The sequence below is a fragment of the Actinia tenebrosa genome, unplaced genomic scaffold, assembly GCF_029948245.1.
Source record: "Actinia tenebrosa isolate PJP-AT-01 unplaced genomic scaffold, QUT_ActTen_1.0 PGA_scaffold7__59_contigs__length_16204524, whole genome shotgun sequence".
Lineage (NCBI taxonomy): Eukaryota > Metazoa > Cnidaria > Anthozoa > Actiniaria > Actiniidae > Actinia > Actinia tenebrosa.
The window spans coordinates 2,740,583-2,764,188 of NW_028292584.1; the positions used below are offsets into that span (position 1 = coordinate 2,740,583).

The window sequence follows — 23,606 nt, forward strand, 5'->3', positions numbered from 1 at the left end:
AATGGCTGCCATGTTTTTGTCTTTTGATTCTTGGGAATGCTTGCAACCCATCAATCGCACAGTGTAGATGATGATTGCCACCCATCAATCCCACAGTGTACATGCGTAAGTTAATACCATAGGTTCATAGATACTACTGTTCTAAGGTTTCCACTTGTTACTGTATGAAGATACAGTATTTCATATATTTTACAATACTCAACTGACATGACATATAAGCAGACTTACTTGGCTGATGGATGAACGTTAGCTATGATATAAGTCCTGGCATTTCCTCCAAGAGAATCCTGAAAATTAAATTGGAACATTTTGTTGGTTGAAAATTACAACAGTCTGAGTTAGTAACAATTGAATGACGCAGCACGAGTCCTACTGTCTAAAACTCCAACGACCCTCAAAGTGTTGTCTAGTGGCTGCTAAACAGAAGTTCATGGCTTAATAGCTTTGACGCTTATTGACAGTTCCACTTTCATTTTCCATTACTTCACTTTCATTTCCTTGTCAAACCTTTTTTATCCATCTAATTCTTCATTGAATCCTTTCACTCCCAATAATTTCACCCTTCCTTACTTTTCTTAAATACTCCATTCCCATTCTATTCCTCCTCTTCCATTAATTACCTTCCATTTCTCAAATTCCTGCACTTTGTATTGCTACACTAAATTTCTTCTTCTTTTCCACTACCATTAATTCGTTCTTCTCACCCAACCACTTTGTGCACAGTTACGCATAAGGCCTATTCATCTTGCCTATACATTCCTTGTAGAGTATTTCTGGTTTCCATAATAATATTTTTCTACAGAGAAGGGTTATTAACCCTTTCCCCAACCTGGAGTTCTAGCTCTAGATCTAGGTATTGCAATAGCCTTGCTCTTCACCTAAGACCTGCCCAGCGAAACCTCCTGCCCAGCAAGGTTGAACCTATCAGGTACATGAGCACCAGCTGGTATAGCTCTCAAACTCATTAGAGCATGCAAGCTTCCCTGGGTACCACTACAAGGAACAGCATAACCTTGCTCACACTAATAATATTTCAACATAATATTCTGTAAAAGTGAGTAATTGTAAATACATACCTTCAATAAAAAGGTTAGCTTGGAGTCTCTGTAATGGACATGTCGTTGTTTACCATGGGTCATATCAACAAGTGCCATGATAACATTACCTAATGCTGACAGTGACTTATTGATGCTACTGGCTTCCTACAATAGTAACACATCAAAAAAGAAATTACAAATGTTATTCCTTATCAGGAGAAGTTAGTTACATGTTAAATTTGGCAAAAATCTCCATTGTAATATAGTACATACAGCACAGCCGACTTCACAATACAAAAAAAACAATACCAGCTTTACAATCTATAGAACAAGTTACAATAGATAAAACAAAAGAGCAGCATTAATTATATTACACTGGAAATAACCCTATAATTCTTACATTCCCTTTCCAATAACTTGGAACTATAGGGGGTAGCACATGAGGATGCACATCAATAGACCATTTTCTCAAGATTGTCGAGTGCGCATCCAAATTTAAGGAACTTGATGAGCCACGATATGATGAGTATCATCATGCATTGCTATGAAATTTTTTTCGATACTAATTCATAAAATTGATTATTTTCCTCTTTAAATGTAAAACTGGCTTATCAATTTTACTGAATTTGGGTTTTTCAGTTTTGTGGCCCATCAAGTTGGATGCACATGCAACCTTGTGAAAATGGAGTATTCCCTTGCACAGCTATCAGGAAGCTGGGGAACAGACTTAAATTTTTTTAAAAACATCCTTTTTTCACGAGGGTAGCACTTAATAGCCTGTGGCTAACAAACCTGTGGCCCTGTGATCGAATTGGAATTTAGGAGTTGATTTTTGTGGAGGGAGGAAAACCGGAGAACCCGAAAAACCCTCCAAGCACAGGAGAGAACCAACAAACAAGTCTACTCATATACAACACCGAGCCCGGCGGGACTTGAACTCGGGTTGCATTGATGAGAGGCGAGGGCTCACACCACAACGCCACCTGTGCTTCCCTAATAACTTGTCTTGAGGCAATGTTATCTAATTTCAGACCAGGTCATTCTTTTGAAATTCTTTTTTGAGTTGTATTATATTCATGTGTCTTATCAAGCGCAACAGTTAAACAAAGACATGATACTCTAGGGAATGACAAGAAATTATACTCTTAGGAAAGATATGTGGTTTGAAATGTGAAACCAATACAATCTAGGTTTATTGGAGGAAGCATGAATAGGAATTTTTGACACATTACCAACTACGAATTATTTCATTTCAAAATGTTTGGCCAGAGTTTAACATTACTGAACTTATATTTTGATGCTGGAATTTATATTTATATATTGATGCTGGTTTTTTCCCCTTTTTTATCAGATGGCTTCTATCTATAATGTAACAATCTCCAAATTCTTTGTAATGCGTTGTTTAAGAAATTATCCATACCTCCCCTACAGAGGAATTTTTTTCTAAGACCCTCCCTACCTCTGGAAATTCCAATTTTGTTCCATACAAATCCTCTGTGGGTGGGGTATGGATAATTTCTGGAACTACACAATAGTATTTGTGAGGGTTTTACCTTGAGTCTTAATCCCTCAGCATGTGTATCTCTCTGTCTCTCAGACCCTGCCAGGTCCACTAAGTGCAATTTTGACACTTTAATATTACACATTTTGCCTTTCTTTTCCTGTAATAATAATAATGAGCACCAAAAATTTGTACTTTTCAGAATAAAAATTCCTAATAGATCATGTTATTGAGATGTCAAGTGAAGTGTTGAATGATGATCAGCCAATTATCCATCAACACGTGTCGATTGGTCAAAAAAGTACATGGTAGATGAATAGCCAGAAACAGAAACAGCAACGATGCAGGTCAGGGGTTGAAATAACGGCTGGACAACAAACAATATTGTCTGCCCAGAATTAATAATAATAATATAATAATAATATTTATTTATAAAGCGCAAATACAAATCTGTTCTAAGCGCTAGTAAACAAACGACAAAGACAACGACAAAATAAAATAATTTACAAAGAATATGCTAATTTGAAGAGATAAGTTTTAAGTTCAGTTTTGAATGAGGCAAGACTTGATGCATTTCGGAGAGATATTGGAAGTGAGTTCCAGAGTTCAGGAGCAGCCACAGAGAAGGAGCGATGACCATAAGATTTAAGATTATAAGAATGTGCTGATAGAAGAACTTGTGATGCAGAACGAAGATTACGGTTCGGTTTATACACTGAAATGAGTTCCCGGATATAGATAGGAGATTGGCCATGAAGAGCTTTAAAAGTAAGTAATAGGATTTTATATTTGATTCTAGATTCAATTGGTAGCCAATGCAGATTAACGAGGATAGGTGTAATGTGGTCATGTTTATGGGAAAGAGTGATTATTCTGGCAGCAGCATTCTGTACAGATTGTAGTTTATCTAAGAGTTTGTTTGGTAAGCCAAAGAGCAGAGAGTTACAGTTGTCGAGTTTGGAGGATATGAACGCGTGGACGAGAGTTTCAGTTGTTTTCAAAGAGATGTATTTTCTTATTTTAGCAATGTTTCTGAGATGATAAAAAGAAGACTTGCAAATATTATTCACATGACGAACCAAAGTAAGATGCGTATCAAATATGACACCAATGTTCCGAGCATGCATTGAGGGCATTATCACATCAGAACCAAATTGAAGAGAAGGAAGAGTTAACTGTGGGCTGTGCTTTGAAGAAAATAACAGGAATTCAGTTTTGCCTTTATTTAGTTTCAATTTATTTGTAGTCATCCAAGCATCAATATCAGATAGACAGTTTTCAATCAGATTCATGGAATCATTAAGGGACAAATCATCATTACAGGAGAAAGGAATATATAATTGAGTGTCATCAGCATAAAGGTGGAAAGACATTCTGTGTATTCGGAGGATATCAGCTACTGGAGAAGTATAAAGGAGATACAACAAAGGACCAAGTACAGAACCTTGAGGTACGCCACAATCAAGTTGAAGGGCTTCAGAAGAAAAATCATCAATGGAAACAAATTGAAAGCGATCAGTGAGGTAGGACTTAAACCATTGAAGAGCTATGCCAGAAATGCCAAATTTTGTATGGAGACGATCTAGAAGAATTTGATGATCAACTGTGTCAAATGCAGCAGATAGGTCCAAGAGTAGCATGGCAACACAAGAACGATTGTCAATGGAGTGGAGGATATCATTTTGTACTCGAAGAAGAGCAGTTTCACAGCTATGAAATGTTTTGTATGCAGACTGCAATGGTTCATGGAGATTGTTCAGAGACAGATAATCATTTAGCTGAAGGGAAACGACTTTTCCAATAATCTTGGAGATATTCTTTAAATTAGAGATAGGGCGATAATTTCCAAAAATTTCATGATCAAGAGATGGTTTTTTCAGTAACGGTTTTAAAACAGCAACTTTAAGAGAAGATGGAACAACACCAGTTTGAAGTGACAGGTTAACGATTTCACATATAGTAGGCAGTAATGCACCAAAATGTCCAAGTAGGAGACTTGCAGGAAAAGGATCAAGACTACAGGATTTAGATGACATCTTTTTCGCAATGACTGATAATTCATCAATAGAGATAGGCGAAAATGAATCAATTTTACAATCCAGTTTAGGTGAATCCAGATAAGAGAAATCATTTGAAAGATGTGACGTAGGAACGAAGCCATTTCTGATGTTAACGATTTTGTTTTTAAAGAAGTAAACAAAATTGTTAGCTAGATCTGTGGATGAAGTTGAGGTTGGTAGTTTTTTCTCAGGTATACGGTGTAGCAATCGATCAATAGAACGGAATAGATCATTACTGTTAGAACCAGCATCAGTAATCAAATTAGAATAAAAATTCATTTTTGCATCAAAAATCAGTTTTTTAACAACATTACATTGATCAACATATAATTCACGGTCAACCTCTAATTTGGAACGTCGCCAACGTCTTTCTAGATTACGACGCTTTGTTTTATTAATTTGAATTTCGTCAGTATACCATGGAGCTCTTGGGCGAAGGGAGATGGATCGAGAACGTAAAGGAGCATGTTTATTTAAAATAGACGATAAAACAGAGTCATATTGAGTACACAAATCAGATAGTTGAGTAGCAGGACATTGATATAGTGCAGAGTTCATAATATCTTGTTGGAGACAATCAGCATCTATTGCACGAAGCTTGCGATAAGAAATGCTTTTTGATTGAAGTAGAGGCTTGTTTACAGATAACATACAATGAACAGCATAATGATCAGATAAAACAGGATCGTGTACAGTAAGGTTGGTCACAGATTTTTCATCAGATCTTGTAATGATTAGATCCAAAACGTGATTACTTTTATGTGTAGGTGAAACAGGATCAAGGACAGTCAGATTAAAACAATCGAGTAAATCCATAAAGCGATTAGCATTATTATCTTTAGTGTCATTGATGTGAAAGTTAAAATCTCCAGAAATTACCAGTTTGCCAGAAGATGTAACCAGTCGTTCCAAGAGAGTAGTGAAATCATCATTAAATAGCAAGCTATTTGAAGAGGGTGGACGATAAACAATAACAATACGATAAGTAGACGATTGATGATGAAGTAGCATTTCCATAAATTCAAAAGACGTGTGAGACATTGTTACATGATGATTGATTTTCAGGCTATTTTTATACATTATGCCAACACCTCCACCAGTACGATTTTGACGAGGAACATGACAAAACGAATAACCAGTAGGACAAATATCACGCACAATAAAATCAGAATTAGTATTTTTTAGCCAGGTTTCAGTTATAGCGAGAATATCGATGTCTCTTTCAACAACATGATCCTTAATTAAAAGAGATTTATTGTTTATTGAACGAGCATTTAAGAGACAAAATTTCATGTAGTTTGCAGTTGAGGTAGAAATTGAAGCAGGTTCAAGTGATGCAGGAATTTTAATGTTTGTTGTTGAAGCAGGTGATGATGAAATTGTAGAACGATCTGTACGATGACCACCTCGCTTGCCACGAAATCGAAAAAGCTTTAATTCCTTAAGAGCAGAGGAGCAGCAAGATGAAGGAGCTTTTGTATTACGGCGAAGTTCGAAAAGATTTGCTCTTGAGTATGTTATTAACGGCAGTTGACGGTTAAGATTTGAATTTCCAGCTGTGGAATCCAGGATTTCTTTATTGTAATTAAGGACCGATGTTCTGTTATGGCCATAAAAGACATGGGATAACACAGGTGTAGATGTTAAATGTTGTAAAGAAAGACGAGGCATATCCAATGAACGATGATAATTATTTGTGTGATGAACCATATGAAGTCGTTGAACCGTAGTCTTGAGGTCAGAGTTAAACGAAGAAGGGCCAGGATTACGATGAATATCCATAGAAATAGTAATATCAGTTGGAGGATCAAGTTGTCTGATCAAATCTTTGCCTTGTCAGTCATTTTAACCAGTAACATTGATCCAGAAACGAAGTGTGACTGGGCTAAAACTAATTTGGCCGGATATCATGAAAGCCAACTTACTGGTCTTTATTTTAATTCTTGCAGGTAATCCAATATTTTAAGCCCTGCAGGTAATAGACAGGAACTGACCTTAGATTCTAAAGTCACGGTAAACACTGCATGACTTCTGCTACTTTCTCTGTTCATTGAAGTGGAGGCAACTCTTCTGTTTAACCAGCCTGAGTTCAATACCTGAATAGAAGATATAAAATTGAATGAGAAAAGGGGAAAAATGAAGCTCTGAAGCATTTTCAAACTTGTAAGAACAAATATCTTTGGATTAAAAAAACTCTAAAAAAACCTTGGAATTTTATCAAAACCTGAAACAACTTCTGGGCTGATCAAAGTCAGGGCATGGCTAACTCATTGATTGAACCCTGAAACAACCTCTGGGCTGATCTAAGTCAGAGCACGGCTAATTCATCGATCAAACCCTGAAACAACCACTGGGCTGATCAAAGTCAGGGCATGGTTAACTTTCAGATTGAACCCTGAAATATTCTCTGGGCTGATCAAAGTCAGAGCATGTCTAACTCATCGATTGAACCCTGAAACAACCTCTGGGCTGATCAAGTCAGGGCACAGTTACAGCTGTATCTCATGATTGAGTTGGAACATAGCATATTAAAGTCAAGTTACTACAGTACTAACCCTATAGGCATCTCTTGCACTAGCTACATCTCTTTCTAGTAGCCCATCTACGAATATCCCTTTCTTCAAGTCTTCTCTCAAGGCTAATCCACTTGATGCAGGGTCTAATAAGTCAAATATTTGCTCATTGTAGATTTCCAGGAACGAACATCGACACAGAAACTCAAGATGATCTCCATGCTGAGGAAGGAATAGTAAGGTATAAGACATATAAGATGACTGAGGGTGGCATAAGGATTTTTCAGTCTGAATGCTATTTAGCCCATGAGGCCCTCTTTGCCTGATCAAATTAGACTATCATAAGTAGTATAGGGAATGGGGGTTCCAGCGCAATCTCAACACGGGCAAGACCCGTGTCAAAAATCCACCTACGGAAACAACCCACTCCAAGTGTGGTTGGGGGCAACAGCGCAAATATGTTAGTCTATATATGGAGTGCGAAGAATGTAAAGAGTTTGTTTATGATTTCTGTGTAAAGTGCTTGAAACCCAAGTTTGTACCTACTAAACCAAATAAGTATATTTGTTGTGGCAAGAAAATGCAAATAGAAGACGACACGTCAGCACAGTGTTACGAGTGCGGTAAAAATATTCGTAATGCCGTGCCTTGTGCTACCAGGGAACAATATTATTCCAACGGAGGTCGTAAGAAGACGCCATACAAAAGAATAAAATACTTTAGGGACTGGATGAGTCATATCCAAGGTTATCGACCGGTATATTTAGACAACGAAGTAAAGAAGAAAATCATAGACCATTTAGAAGAGCCAACCCCGCAAAGTCTACGGAAAACGCTGAAAAAATTAAAACTAGGGAAATATTACAAAGCTATTCCCTATCTTTTGTCTGAAATTACCGGTAAGTCTATTCCCGAGGTTTCTGATATGACAAAAGCCGAGTGGATGTTTTGTCGGCTGGATAAGGATATTCCTTATTACCCTGACGTAATCTACGAAATATTTCACGAAATCGACCCCAACCACCCCCTCTTAGGATGGATTCCAAGAAGATAGTGAATCTTATGGCATAAGATGAGAAATTACGCGTAATAATTCGCCAAATAAGGTCATGCAAATAATTTATATTACGCGTAATAATTCGCTAAATAATTTATATTACGCGTAATAATTTACTAAATAAGGTCATGCCGTGTATTATGGTATAAATCTTATGCCATAAGATTACGCGTAATTTCCAGATTGTCGTTCGATATGTAAACGAAATCCTGTCACGCTCTTTTCAAAGCAGATGTTTACTGAGCAAGCTTTCTTTGAAGCTCTTCTTTCGCTTCTTGGTAGATCTTTTTGCGAGATTCCTCGGAAAGATCTTTCACGATGGTTTTTTTATTCCTTATGTCCGACTTTAGTTTCTCGTATTTGTCTTCTTCAGCTAAGATAAGCGAGAATTCTGCGTTGTCTATCTTTCTGTCACGCAAAGCCTTTGAGACAAGGTCAATGATCGTATTTACTTTAGCCCTTGACAGAGCTATTGTCGTGTCATGCTTGGATATTTTGCTTGACAACTGTTTCATAACGCCTGTTGTAACAGCCGAAATAATACCGCAGACGGCGCCGACGCTAGCCAAAGGAACTCCAACGATTATTCCCGGTCCAGTAAGCGAAGTAGCAACGCCAGAGCCTGTTAACGCCACGGACATGGAGCCGGAAGTTATCGCGATTTTATGTAATATGCTTCGGGCTCTAGCATACTTTTTCCTGACCTCCTCATAGTGCTTCGTTTGACCCTCTAAGTAAGCGAGGATTAGATTTGCCTTATTCAAGCGGAAGTTCTCGGCATTCAATTCATTGGGTTTTGTAGGTAAATCAGGATAGAGTGGAGGCGCTGATGGTATAACATCCATTATATATACTAATGTACGACGCTTTTGGGAATGATATTGAGGAGCAGCCACATCACGACAATAGGGATTACTGGAATTGGAGGGCCTTCAGGAAGATGTTTCCGCACGCGGATGCTAGTAAGTTCGAAAGAAGGCCCGATGGTATTTACTATAACGGCTCCAGAATGTACAGTAATGAGGATTTGAAACCTACGCTGGTTAATCAGATAGACGATCAACTGAAGAATTCTGGTTATGTTGAACATAAGCCTAAGCCAACATATGTTGAACATAAGCCCGTGCAAGGTTGGTCAAAGGAATTATTGCTGGGTACCAGTACTTATCCGATACCCGCAGTTTCATTTGATAAACACCCAAGCTTGAACCTAACGCTGAACATGCGGATCTCTAACAAGCATTCCTTTCCGTTAAAGGTGCGAGATATCTTCAAAAACGTACCCATTGTTCATACCACCGCTAAGGAATCTCATGAATGGTTAAGTGGTCCTAACATGCGTTATTGGCCGCAGCAACTAAACTTTGCAGTTTGGTGTGCCACTAGCGGCTGTGGGGTAAGCGCAAACTTGATGAAGAATTCAATATTTATGTTTCATTTTCACTTCACGGTTAGGAGAATACTACATGAGATGGGCGTTACTGCATTACCGGGAGATGCTGCGTTTTATCCTAGAGATAACAAATACGACGTTCCAGCCTATAACAGGCTTTGTAAGGAGTTCGGTGTTGTAGGGAAGGATTTTAGATGCACTACCGGTGCTAACAATGGTTTGGGGCATATTTGGGCTTATTGGGGGATTGGTGGGCATGTGCTAAGTGATAAGGAAGTTCATGCGCTGCAGTTGCGATGGGACACGGGATATCACAAAGAAACTCACGACAGTAGCACCTTCTTTGAACCAAACGCTAAGACCACTAAGGAAGTTAGAGACGGACCTTTGTTCAAAGACGAGGGCGGTAAGTATGCAGGGGCTAATCCACTGATTATCAAAATTACCAACGACGAGCAAACAAAGCAATATCTTAATTTCATACCCCCAGAAGGTAAAGGACTAACCAAAGCCGGCCTTGCCCGTTTAAACCGCAGCATAGAAGCTTACGTGTATTCTATCCTTGGAGCTCAGGTAAACACCCGATCCAGCATAATCGGAAATACTGGCGCCGCAGAAGAAACGCGAGCCGAAGCCTTGATCTTATTTGAAAGTTCAATCTTGGAGGGCGACATTAGCAAGGGCGTACAGCGTTACCAACTAGCCATACAAAATTCTAAGGCGAGGTTGGACTACGCAGTAGCCCCGGGTTGTTGGTTAATGCCTAGTAATTTATCTATAAATACTGGTTCTGTAGTAGGATACAACAACAAACTGCAGCGAGCTACTAAGGATATGAAGTTTGGGGTGAACGACGTGAACTCTGACACTCTTAGGAACATTCCTCACTTCGTAGAGAAGCCAAAAAAGTCACACGAAACGAAGCTACCCACAGTTAAGAAACCATCAAAGAAGGTCCTACCTGCGATACCTGAGGAATATGACCATAACTTACTAAAGGCCGGCTTAACCGCTGCAAGCATTGGTCTGAGCTATTATATATGGCGATGAACAACCCCTACGTAGCTGGAGTAGATTGTGTCTATACGACTTACACAGGCGAGAAAAAATACGCCCAGGCATCTTGGGTTGATGTCACCGGGATGTCCGTGGACCTGAACTACTCAGGAAAGAAGTTAATCCTTTGTACTATTTGCATTGGCACGGCGAGTGATGCAAACGTAGGATTTCGTTTCTGTGACGACAATGGAGTATTACAGCCCATGCGCGTGAAGACAAACAACAGGGAGCCTACGCATTTCTCAGTAGAGCCGCCAACGAATAGCTCTGAGAATCTTTCCGTTTGGACTTTCCACATGGTTGCTGATTGCCACGGAAAGGTAAAGCTGCAGATAAGAGTAGATGACACCGGGAGTGTTTGCATAAATAGCATAGAAAATCAAAGGAATACTGTCTATAACCACATGACCATCAGCACTTTGACGGTAATGAGCCTCTAGAAGGGAACTTGTTCCCTGTAATATATGAATCCATACGTGAGGGAAACGCGTTATACCCACCGCTTAGATGAAGAGGGATATGACAACGGCGCCTGGCATGACGTTGGAATGTGGGTTGAGGTTGGGGGCACTGCATTGGTCATTTGCACTATTAGCATTAATGCAAATACGCATGCGAATGTGGGGTTTAGGCTTATCGATGAGAATAATAAGCCCCTGCTTCCTTATCGAACTTCAACGAACACCAGGAAAGTTACCCATTTTTCGATGGAGCCCTACACTGGATCCACTGAAGACCTAACGCCAGTAACTTTTCATATGCTAGCCAATTGTAAATATGCTAAGTTGCAAGTCACTTCTGATGACGGCAAGTTTGGGATAAATCGCATAGGTCGCAGGCCCGCTAATGCAGCCTGGAGTCATAAGCCCATTTCTACCATGAGTGTGTTGCCGTTGGTTCCAAATTACCAGGGCGGTGCTAATACTGTCTTTCATTATCCTCAAAGCAGGACACCGTCCGATGAGAAGATTAAGCCTTCATCTTCTTCAGGAGGACCACCCCAATAGCTACGACTAATATCCAGATGTTGTTACCCACGAACTTCAACAGTTCTCCGCCAGCCCTAAGTGCCAAGGAAACAACTGAACCCAGCAGCCCAGGAAGACCGGCTGCCATCTTTTTTCCCAAGTCCGTTAGTCCATTGCCTAATTTCTTTACGCCTGCACCTGTAGCCTTAAGCGCGGATAGGATAACTCCTACTACGCTTGAAATAGCGACCGCGAATGCCAGCGGAAGACCATACTTTAAAAGGGCTCTTTTTACTTTTTCCTTGGTGGTAAGCCCCAACTCTTTTTCCAGGTTGTCCTTTTGCGCCTGTAATTCCGCGACTCTTTCCTGAAGGGCTTCTAATTCCCTTTGTGCTGCCTCCCTTTCCTCTTCGGGACGAGTTTGGTCATTAATTATTTCCTGCTGCCGCTCTATTTGCCCCTTCAGGTCTTCGATGGTCTGATCTCTTTGCCGAAGTTGCTCTTCCATGGTGTTGATTTGTGCAACCAACTGTCGCCGTTCCTCTAAAGAGCCTGCTATGGTGATACGTAAGTTTTTAGCTTCTTCCTTGCTCATGTCTAGGTCTTTTAGAGCAAGATTGAAGGCGTGTCGGGCTCGGTCTCTTTCGTCTAAAGCCGTTTCAGCTTCTCGCCTGAGTTGCAGTATGACTTCGTTCTTGCCCTCGATTTCTTTCTTGTGAGCATCGGTTAGCCGCCGTATTTGTCTTTCGTAATTTGCTTCCTTTTCCTTCAACGTTTCTTGTAGTTCCTCGGCGTGTTTTTCTAGTGCGACCCTTTCATTCAAGGCTGCCAACCTTTCTAACGCACTTCTGGTAGCTAGTTGAAAGCCTTTTAATCTTGCCACGTCACCCCTAACTTCACCATTGTCGTCGAAAAGGGGTTGCGGTTTCGTCCAGCGGTCTTTGTCAGGAAATCTCAAGTCTTGGACGCTTATGAGGACTTTGTTTCCGCGTTCCGTGAGCCTTACGTCGTCGGCCTCGAAGTGGGAATAGCGCTGCGTTAGCTCTTGCGTTGTCCACTCTACGGTTTCCCGCGCGGTTGCTCCCTGCTCACCCATGTTTCGAAGTTCTATGTACTCGGGGACGGACTTTCCCGGGTTCTTTTCGCGCCACATGCGATTCAAGGAGGTCTTGAAGCTTTTCCACCTACTGCCGTACGTGTTTTCTAGAGCCATGTCGTAGATTAGGGGGTCGGTTTCCGCGCCTGTAGTCCATGCGTCGTATTCTTCGTCGTTAATGTCGACTTGACCTTCTTCGGTAAGGGGATCGAAATCACCTTCTACTTCCATTATATATGATAAGCTCAAAGTTAAACCCCAACGTATTACCTAAGCAGGTTGGCGGACTGAAAGCAGAACGCACCTTTCACCGGGTTACATTCACGCCTTCTAGCGCTAAGCCAGGTGAGACGCTGTATGTAGGCGTACCCCGCCTAACGGATAACCTAGTATTGGTTCCTGGTACCCTGGCGCTAAGGTTTGACCTAGCAATACAACCAAGCACTGCGGACGCGCGTCACGTTGTCAACGACCTTGGCCGCAACATTGTCTCAAAGATGCGCATAAAGTTCGCCGGGGAATCCTTGCTGGACTTAAACAGGTATGATTTGTATACCACGTACAAAGACTTATGGTTGACTGCATTTGACCGCGCGCAAAGGATAGAGCAGGGAATCGCCAGCGAAGCCATACGCAAGGTAAGAAGCGCAACCGACAGCGCCTCGGGAGAAGACGAAATAAAGACGGCTTATGGTACTAAATATGTCGTTCCTTTGGACTTTGAAGTTATTACGAACCACGGTGCATACTACCCAAGGCAGCTAAGCGAGCTGCAGTTCGAAGTGACCCTAGCAGATACTACGAACATCCTGCAAGGAAAAGATGTAAGTTCCTCAGCCGTCCACCCATACTCCGTTACTAACTTAGAGCTGCAGTATGAAACGGTATACAGCGAAGACTTAGCACGTAGCGCCGGTATGGAATACAGCTCCGGCAAGGCTTTTCTTTACGACCACGTTGTGATGTATAAGACGTTCAGCTTTACAAATAATGTCGAAGAGGTCATCAACCAAAGCATTAACCTTCCCAGGCGCAGCCTTACAGGGATAATGTTGCTGTTCGCAAAGACATACACGGCAGGATTGCGTGACTCTGAGGCGTTCTTTAATCCTAACATCACTAACGTAGGCGTTAGCATTAACGGAGTGCCTAATAAGGTTTACTCACAAGGGATAAAGCCCGAGGACATGTACCGGGAAGTCGCGCGTAAGTTTGGTGACCAAATTGGCCCAAAGGAATTCTTTAAGGATAAGTACGCGCTGTGGATCGACATGCGTACAACGAACGACGAAGACCTACATGGACAGGGTTTACGCCTGATAAATACCCAGGACGGTATTACGTTGGAGATCAAGCGCACCAAAGACGCCAGCGACACTACTAAGATCAACGCATATATCTTCGTAGTCTCAGACGCGCAACTGAGTGTAGAAATGAATCAGCTAAAAAGCGTTGCCTATTAAAATATCCCTTACGTATAATATGCTCCGCGTATTCGAAAACAACGACACCAAACTGCAATGCATAGTGCAAGGCGACCAACTGTATTTTAAAGCAAAGGAAGTGGCCTTGGTGTTGGGTTATGCTAACTCTAGGGACGCAGCCAGAGCGCACGTCTCAGAGGAAAACAAGGTAACTTTGAAGTCCATAAAGGGGGTCGATCTGACCGACACCCTTAACGCACAGCCCAATACCGTGTATTTGACGGAGGAAGGCCTTTATGAACTGATATTCGGATCCGAAAAGGTCGAAGCAAAAAAGTTCAGGAAATGGGTGTTGGGTGACGTTCTACCTACGCTAAGGAAGACAGGTAAATACGATATGGAGAAGCGATTCAATGGTTCAAATCCAATGACATTCAAGATAGAAACGGAAACAGATATACACGATAGAACCGTACACAGGGTGCGTAGGTTTCACCCGCACGTAATCATAGTCCCAGGCCTTGGAGAACTGCAGGACACCGCAAGTAAGCGCATTAGAAGCTGGCGGAAAGGCTACCAGGCAGGTCAGCCTGATCTGCTGATCCTTAACAACCATAATAAATACAATGGATTATGCATAGAATTGAAGACACCCAAAGGCACCGGCGTATTGTCCGAGAAACAAAAGGTAATGTTGGAACGATATGAAGAAAATGGATATTTAACCATCGTAAGCAATGATTATGATCTACTTTGCAGGGAAATAGACGAATATGTTGCCGGTATTCGCATTCCTTGCCCTTGGTGCATTAAGGCATTCAAAGGTCAAGACACTTTAAGCACGCACCTTAAAATATTTCATAGGTATAATGATTCTTGAACAAACACACTGGCGAGATCTGTCGCAAGGCGTTTCATATCGAATAAAAAACTACGTCGCATTCGAAGACATCGACCGTTTGAGGTTGGTCTTAGAACGCGACGGTCAGGAATACAGCCTTTGGGCGCCTGACTGTGTGAGATACATACTGCAGGGTGAAGAATATACACACCTACGCAGTCATGGTAAGGTAAACGGCCGATGGAAGTTTGACATCGAACGTCGAGCGGAGGATAATCCGTTGTGCGACTAATCCTCTTCATGGGCGGATAAGTAGTCATCTGCTGTGTCTGCCCTCATTTTTTCCGCCATTTCATACGCTGATAAGGTAATAGTCACACCTCCTAGGAACGCTGCGATGTAAGGTAACATTATACCTTAAGTAGATTCCACTCTTTTCTTACCAACAGATAATGATCTAAGGGCTTAGGGTCATCGTAAAGGCAGCACCAAATATGTTGGCCGCTACGTATACAGCCACATCGGTCGCAGATGCCATCCCAGTGTTCCCTATTCTCCCACCTTACACCCTCATAGTCGTCGAAGCATACGAAGTCTTCGTCGATCTCCTTCTTACGTCGCGTGAGCACCCGGCCGGTTTCAAGGGGGCAACATCGCTCTGCTAAATCGCCGTGGGTCTCGCAGACCACATCTGTGAGGTCATAGCGACGGCAGCGGTACTTATGCCAGTTTTCTTCGAAGAGGGGTTCATCGCATCGGCGGCAATGACCTTTAAGGCAGACTCTATGCTCGCGGTGATATCGTAGGGCCTGTGCTGTGGACAGTTCCTTACCGCAGTCACCGCAAACAGTGCTGATGGTCTTCTGACAGACTTTCTTGGAAAGATGGTATTGCAGTCGCTGCTTGCTACTAAAAGCTCTATCACATTGCACGCACTTCATTATATATACCTTATTTTTTATTGTTAAATTGTTAAACCCTGTAAGAGGGTTTTAGGATAGGGTCTATTATTTCTTGTTATTTTGTTAAACCCTGTAAGAGGGTTTTAGGATAGGGTCTATTATTTCTTGTTATTTTGTTAAGCCCCCATTAAAAGATGAGGTATCATTCTTTCTCATCGTTGAAACCAGCAAAAAGATAATCATGTTAACCATTCTTCGATTACGATGATTTAACAAAATAACAATAAAAAATAGGTCCTTACTTGAGACCTCTTTGCAGCATTTAACAAAATAACAATAAAAAAGAAAGACCTATGCTAATTCCTCTTGCTGGGGCTTAGTAAGATCTTCTTTGCGACCTCTTACTCTTCTCGAGCGTCGTCTAAAGTCCTTTGTGCTTTAGTATCCGCGGGACACCAATGTCCAACGAAGTCTTCTTCAGAGAATACCTTATTACAGTGACGGCAGGTGTATTTTTTACACGGTTTGGGTATCGGTGTTTTGGGAGGGATTATGCAGTCAGCAGGTAGTTCGCACGTAATGCAGTCCATATATCTATGGGGGATATCGAATGAAGTCCTTAATGGACTCCTTAGCCCACGTCGCCATTGTCAAAAGCGCGCCAAACCGTTCCGCGCGCTTCAGACCACACATTTCATCGTACAATTCCTGTACGCGCTCTTTTAACCGGTCTATCTCTTCCCTTTGCATTTCTATGGTGTCTCTTTTATCCTTTGCGTCGGCGGTAATCCTTCTTACTGCTTCCACTGGTTCCATCTATATATGAACCCAGATCACATGCCTTGTAACGCTCTGATAGTAGGACCCACCGGCTGCGGAAAGACCCAGTTCATCGTGGAGCAGCTATTAGGACCCTTTAGATACCGCTTTGACTACATAGTGCTGCTTTGTCCCACCTACGTGAATAACCGCACCTGGGAAGGCATAGGAGTGAAAGACGACGACTTCTTCGTAGATATTTTAGACCCTAACGAGTTATCCAACCATTTGAAGTTCTGGCACAAGCAATTCCCTAAAGATACACAGACTTTACTCATATTGGATGACATTGCCTGTGGGGGCGACGTAAAAAGGCGCACCTCCGAATTAGTGAAGCTCGCCTTTAGCGGCAGACATGACAACATTAGCGTTTGGTTGCTTTCCCAGCAGCTTACCAGCGTCTCTAAGCCCTTTAGGGAAAACATAGGCTCTCTCGTAGTATTTTATACTCCAAGTAAGTCTGACCTGGAAACCATTTTAAGCGACTACGGCGGTGAGATATCCAAGGAACAGTTACACGAATACATGCGGCATTTAAAAACGCACCAACATTCCAAGATGATCTTCTCTTTGAGGTTTCCGTATGACGTTAACATATATGGACATTGAGCAGCTCATAGATGAAGTCCCCACACAGTTAGATGAAAGTAACCTCAAGGAACAACTTAACATTCTTGTGTCTTCTGGGAAGTGTAAAGAAATGATAGGTAAGGAACTTACCCATGAGCAGGTTAATAAGCTGTCAGAAGAGGAGGTTAAGAAGTTCCATAAGAGGTACGAGGCTGCCCTTGCAAGTAAGACCACAGACGCCGTCGCAGACTCCGCTATCCGACTTGCAACTAAATTGCTTGGACTTGCACTGCCTATAGACGACGTGGAGCAACTGCGGAAGGACATAAGAGATGACTATGTCATATCCCAAGAACTTAAGATAACCTGCGGCTGGTTGTCTTTGAAGTGCGGTAAGTTAATGGCAGTCGCCTCTGCGGCTTTGCACGTAGCTCAGCACGTCGACTTGAAGGAGGTACTAGGTTCCTTCGGAACATCTTGGAAGGACTTCAAGAAGGATAGAGAAGTCGAAAAGGTCTTCCAGGCAGCACTTACTGAGGTACCTGATCAAGTCGCCTCAAGTACCTAGTTAAGTCATTCGTAAGTACTTAGTCAAGTCACCTCAAGTACTTAGTCAAGTCGTTGTCAAGTCATTGTCAAGTCGTTGTCAAGTCGTTGTCAAGTCCTTCAAGTCCCTTAATATAAGATGAGTGGCACCGAAGAACAACCACCCGTAGAAGATACCAAGATTACCAAGGTTAAATCTCCAGGCAGAGTCGCTGCCGGTAAGAAGCTCGCGGAGATGAATAAAAAGAACAAAGCCAAAAAAGAAGAAAAGGCGGAAGAAAAAGAAGAGGAATCCTTTATTAATCCTGGGTACGTCATTGGCGCGTTAGGAGTTGCTATAGCAGCAGGCAGCCTCTACTTACAATGGCGGGCAACGAAGCCAAAAGTAAAGTGGGAGGCCGTGCATGTGCTGCCAACATATCACGCACCTGTGGAACCGGCTGTTAGAAAAAGTAAGATCCCTGAAATGGAGTAGATTTATCACCCGCGGCGACCTAGATTTTCCTTCTCGCTTTGTAATATAATGTCGACCGCGTTGTTGAAAACTGTTGAAGAGGCAGCTATCATTACTTCTATTGTTGCGGGTATTGGTTGGGTAGGTAAGAAAGTGCTCAAAGAAGACTTTACTGAAGACCCAAGCAAGAGCTTCGCTAATTTTGCTAAGATGACCGCTGCCGTAGGCGGGGCTATCATGGTAAAGGATTACCTACGGAAAGAAAAGTACCTGCCTAATGTATAATGGTTAGCTTAGTCGCAGGTGGAGTCATTGCAGCTTTAGCATTTACAGGGGCTAATTATGGTGGTCAATATTTGGATAGATTAGTCAGAGGCGACAAAAGCGGTGCCGCCGAAAGGAAGAGACACGACTTAGCGCTGGAGAAATATCAAAGGGACGTTGCAGCTTGGAATGAAAAAAGACAAGCTTACAGGGATTGGTTGGACAAGAACTACCAAGACAAAATGCAGGCAGACAAGAACTTCGAAAACACAGACTACGCCTTCAAACTTTATGCGCAAGCACACCCCGACTTTAGAATGAAAAAGCCTCAGTTCAAGAATTACTACCAGCCTTCTAAGAAACGAAAAGACAATGAATTGGTCTTTGTAGGAGTCGCAGGGCTGGCCGGAGGCGTGGCTTTGGCGTATCTAATATAATGATCGTCTTTTTGGAAAGCGACAAGAATAACTTTACTACTTATTTGAATCCTCCCATCAAAGCCTGTAGGGTTCGGTTGGTTAGTTGCTCTTTGTACAATTCTTGGTATAATTTAATTAATGGCTTTGTCATCGGAACTTCCGGCACCAAACCAAAAATACCAGATTCCCATTACACCCCCATAACACTGGCTAAGGAGCTAGCAAAGCATGGATATACTCTTACCACAGGATTACCCCATGAAATGAAATTCAAGAAAAATAATGGGAGCGCCAATCTAAAGGACAGTTCATTGGTAGAACTCCTGGGCCTTACTAGTACCACGATAAATAGCGGCAGTACATATGATGTGAAATGGAAAGTCGCATCCTCTTATGAAGTCTATTGCGACTTGGTCCATAGTTACAACAATGGAGAAAAGTCTTCTCTTATGTCCAAGTTTCTGCCCAAAGGTAATCCATTTGACCCAGTAGAATACACTCCCATTTCTTTGAGCTATGACTTATCTAATTTGGTAGAAAGCATAAACATTACCATTAAAGTGGACGGAAAGACGGTGGATTTTAACGGACGTAAGATCAATCTTGTTTTGGAATTCATATAATGGGCCGCGTAGAGGACAAACTCAAAAGGATTTACTATGGGCCTGAAGGCTATTGGAAAGGAGCGTCAGCTATCAAGAAACTCGCGACCGCGGCCAGGGTATCAGAAGAAACGGCTAAGAACTGGTTGAAAAAACAAACCCTCTGGCAGGTTTATCTTCCCGTGCCCAAGTACATTCCCAGGCCCAGCTTTACCGTAAATGCCCCCAATGAAGTTCATCAAGCGGATTTGCTTTTCTTGCCGCACGATAAGGTGAGAAAGAAGACCTATAGGTACGCTTTGACCGTAGTCGATATCGCAAGCAGATACAAGGACGCCGAACCTATAACCAGCAAGGATTCTGGGGAAGTCGCAGAAGCCCTAGGTAGGGTTTATAAGCGCGTCTTGAAATGGCCTAAGCTGCTGCAAGTGGATGCGGGGACAGAGTTCATGGGCGTGGTTACCAAGACCCTGAAAGACCACGACACTAAGATTAGAAGAGCCGAAGCTGAGTACCACAGGGGTCAGAGCATCGTCGAAAGATTCAATAAGACCCTGGCCGAGCGTCTCTTTGGATACCAGTATTGGAAAGAGCTGGAAGATCCCTCCAAACGCAACAGGGAATGGACTCAGAGGCTCCCCCAGGTCGTCGCGGCTTTGAACAACGAGGCGGCCAGGGCTACGGGAATAAAACCCAAGGATGCCATAAAAAAGAAACACGTGGAACACAAGTCCTACGTCAGAAGTTCGAGGGCGGTCTTCCCCCATGAAAAGAAATTAGGTAATGTCACGGTTCGATATCTCTATGAGCCGGGTGAATTAGAAGGAGGATCCAAAAGAGCTACGGATCCTAATTGGTCTTTGGAAACTTACCAGATCCGAAGTGCGATAGCTAAGAAGGGTCAGCCCATCTTGTATTATCTTCATGATGGTCCCACGCGTGGGTTCGTCAAAGAAGAACTGCTTATCGTGTGATGTCCGAATGCTATCGTATGCACTCCGTCATCACACATCCATCGCTTACCGTCAAATGCAGACAGTGACACCTTCTCCTGCGTGACGTTATGTATCTGATGACCATAGCTGCGCAGGCTGTTCATCTTATGCCGCTGTTCCTTGCGTGTTCGTAATACGTTGAGGTAGGACTCGTGCGTAATGTCCTTCTTAACCACATACTTTTTTACGCCTTTAGCTTTCTTTTCTACGCCGTCTAACTTTAGCACGCTGTACATCTTTGGTTTCAGACCCACGTACTCTACTATGGGTTTTCCTAACATTTCGTCTTTCATCTTCCCAATTACCTTCTTATTCTTCGCAGAGTAAAGGAAGTGCTCCTTCGGGTAACCGCTGGTGTCGTACTCATCTATGTCGGGGAGGCAGTCTTTGTAAACGTCTTCCGTTTGCACTTCTAGAATTAGGGAGTCGGTGTCTGTGTACAGGAGGCGACAGCGGTCTCCGTACTTTGGCTTAAGCTTATCGTAGTAGAACTCATACATAAGCAGCTTCGATAGATCCAGCACCGTAAAGCCTGTGTAAACGGGCTTGTTTAGTAAGAGGTTTGCCCTTTTCATGTGAATCACGTAGAAGTTCAGCATTTCTACGTATCTAACGAAGCCTGGCTGTGACACGTATGCTTCTGCTTCCTCTTTGGTGCTGACTATTTTTACGCTTACGCGCTTGCGGATGTTCTCCATTGTCTTTCCGAACACGCTGTTGTTCATCAGTTTGAAGAGATTTTTCTCGAAGTCATTTTTCGCTGCGGTACGCTTTTGCGTGTTAAAGTCAATGTAGGGGCGCATCCAGGGCTCCTGCGTGAATTTTAGGACTCTGTGGATCTTCTCTACGCGCATTCCGTGTCGCACGTAGAACTGCAGGTTGCGGTAATGTACCACATACTTCTTCTTATCCATCAGGTTCATAGTTAGTTTCCTGTACGGTTTGTAACCAGGGCACATTTGCTTTTGCAGCGGACTTAGCTGCTTAAATGGTATCTCTATCGCTTCTGGTGCTAAGGGGAACTCATTGTGTTCGTCGTGCAGGCGCTCTGGGTACTCCAGATCCACTTCTAAGACGTAACCCTTGTCTTCCTCCTTTCCTACCTGCATGTAGAAGTCTATCGGCTTCACTGGATCCCATTCGAAGTCTCTCACAGGTAGGTACTGTGACATTGCCCAACCATAAAGGTTATTCGCATCCAGGTAGTAAATGTATGTGGTTGGTTTCTCTGGGTCGTGCTCTACTAAGGGGTTGTTTGCGCGGGCGTAACGTCGGCTGGGTCCGCATACGCCGCCACGAATACCGTCTTCCATAAACCGATACATGTCGTACTCCGTTAGGAGATCCAACTGCGCATTTGTCTTCTTTAACAAAGCACTCCAGCTGAGCCCAGGAGCCGTGTAGAAATTAGCGGGATCCAATCCGTAATATTCCATAGCCATCTTTCTGAAGCTTTGGAAAACATCTGCGAGCAGCACTACGTCAGACCTTAGGTAGATGTCGTGGTAGTCACCCATGTTCTCACAGGAGTACTTTTCCCACACGTCTAACGCATGCTGGTACTCCTCATCCTTTATACCAGACTCGTTTAGGGTGCTGTAGAAGCGATCTTTGGGTGGTAGGGGTTCTTTGAATCGATCCCAGGAGTCCATGTATTCGTATGGGTACACTCCTTTCCTTTCCGCACCGTATTGACTGGAAATGGGAAAGTTGGTGTTATACTTTACGAGGTTTGCTAAGGAGTCCGCCATAAACTGCTGCGAATCTAAGAACTTTAGCTTACCCACAGTTACGGACATGTAGCGCTCTTTGTTGTTGGGTATGCATTTGATGTCGGAGCCGTCTGTTCCTTGTAGTAGCAAATGGGAGTCGTAACCGCGGAGGTTGTGAAAGAACACCGGAATCTCCATATCTGGATTTACTTTGAAGTTTATATTGCATTTCCAATGAGCCGCTCCTCTGTATTTACCAGTGATGTGGCAGTGATCCCTAACCTTATCCACATAGAAATCCTCAACAAATGCTTTGTGGCAGTGAATGCAGTGCGTGGAGGGCTTTCCCGGCTTCTCACCTTTCTTAGCATACTTCCCGCATTTAAAATGAGCTTCTCCTAGATACTTTCCATCTTCATCCCACGCTTTCTTGGCTCGTCTTCCAAACTGAAGAAGCGTATGTTGACAAATGTGGCATTTTTTTGCCTTGTTAAAAGCCTCCTGGTTCTCTTTGGTAAATTCCATCTTCTTTGGACATCTTAATTGTTCTCTAATCTCTCCCTCCTCTTCTCGCAATGCTTCTAGAAACTCATTAGCTGCGTTCTTACCTCGGTAAATCACAGGAGGGTTTGCTTTACCGTCTGATCTGACTACTATGTAACCAAAGGAGCAGATCTCGTGTAATCCTACCTTATTCGTGGCGCCACGTTTCTGCTCTTCCTTAGTTATCAACGCTTCGAAGTCTGCATATATCACGTAAGGCACTTGCATCTGCTTTTGATGGTTTGCGTATGAAAGCTCTTTGTTGGTGGGCATCTGGATCCGTTGCGCCACTTCTTCGACTCCGCGGCAGATCTCATCGTGTTTCTTTAGGGTATTTAAGGATGTAAATGACAGCAAGCAGCAGTCACAGAAGTACTTTTTGCCTTTGTGCTTAGTATGTCTGTAGAATAGTCTGCTAATGTGTTTAACCCATGAGTAGTGTCCGCCGTGGTAGAATAAATGTACGCGCTCTCCTTTACTTTTTGACAGAACTAACGGTACTATCGTCTGCTCTCTGACTCCGTAAACGTTAATTGCTAGATCGTTTATTTCCTCAAATATGGGGATGTCTATCAACTGCATGGGAAATTCCACACCATCCCACTCTAAATCATCTGTGGGATACTTACTTGTCCTACAGGGATCCTTCTCTGCTGGATACAGTGCAGACCTGATTGCCCACATAAAGCATCGATTGTCTTCATTCTTCACGTTTACAATAGCCTTCTTCCTTTCTACCCACGTTGGTAGCGGTACGTAACTCCCCCCTCGTATGGGTACGTACCTGGCTATACTTATCTCTATTCCTTCAACCTCCTCTACTGTCCAACC

General features: G+C 42.7%; 1 protein-coding gene across 5 annotated transcripts in view; it reads right to left on the reverse strand.

Moving 5' to 3' along the window:
- The window catches only part of LOC116306071 (kinesin-like protein KIF15), a 63,733-nt gene that overhangs the window by 26,919 nt on the left and 13,208 nt on the right, over window positions 1–23,606 (reverse strand). For all 5 annotated transcript variants that reach the window (XM_089040518.1, XM_089040517.1, XM_089040520.1 and 2 more), the window contains 5 exons: window positions 7,154–7,333; window positions 6,593–6,694; window positions 2,591–2,698; window positions 1,077–1,202; window positions 229–287 (listed from right to left, as the gene is read on the reverse strand). In XM_089040518.1, the coding sequence (XP_088896644.1) occupies window positions 229–287; window positions 1,077–1,202; window positions 2,591–2,698; window positions 6,593–6,694; window positions 7,154–7,333 (575 nt within the window). The remainder of the gene's footprint in view (window positions 1–228; window positions 288–1,076; window positions 1,203–2,590; window positions 2,699–6,592; window positions 6,695–7,153; window positions 7,334–23,606) is intronic.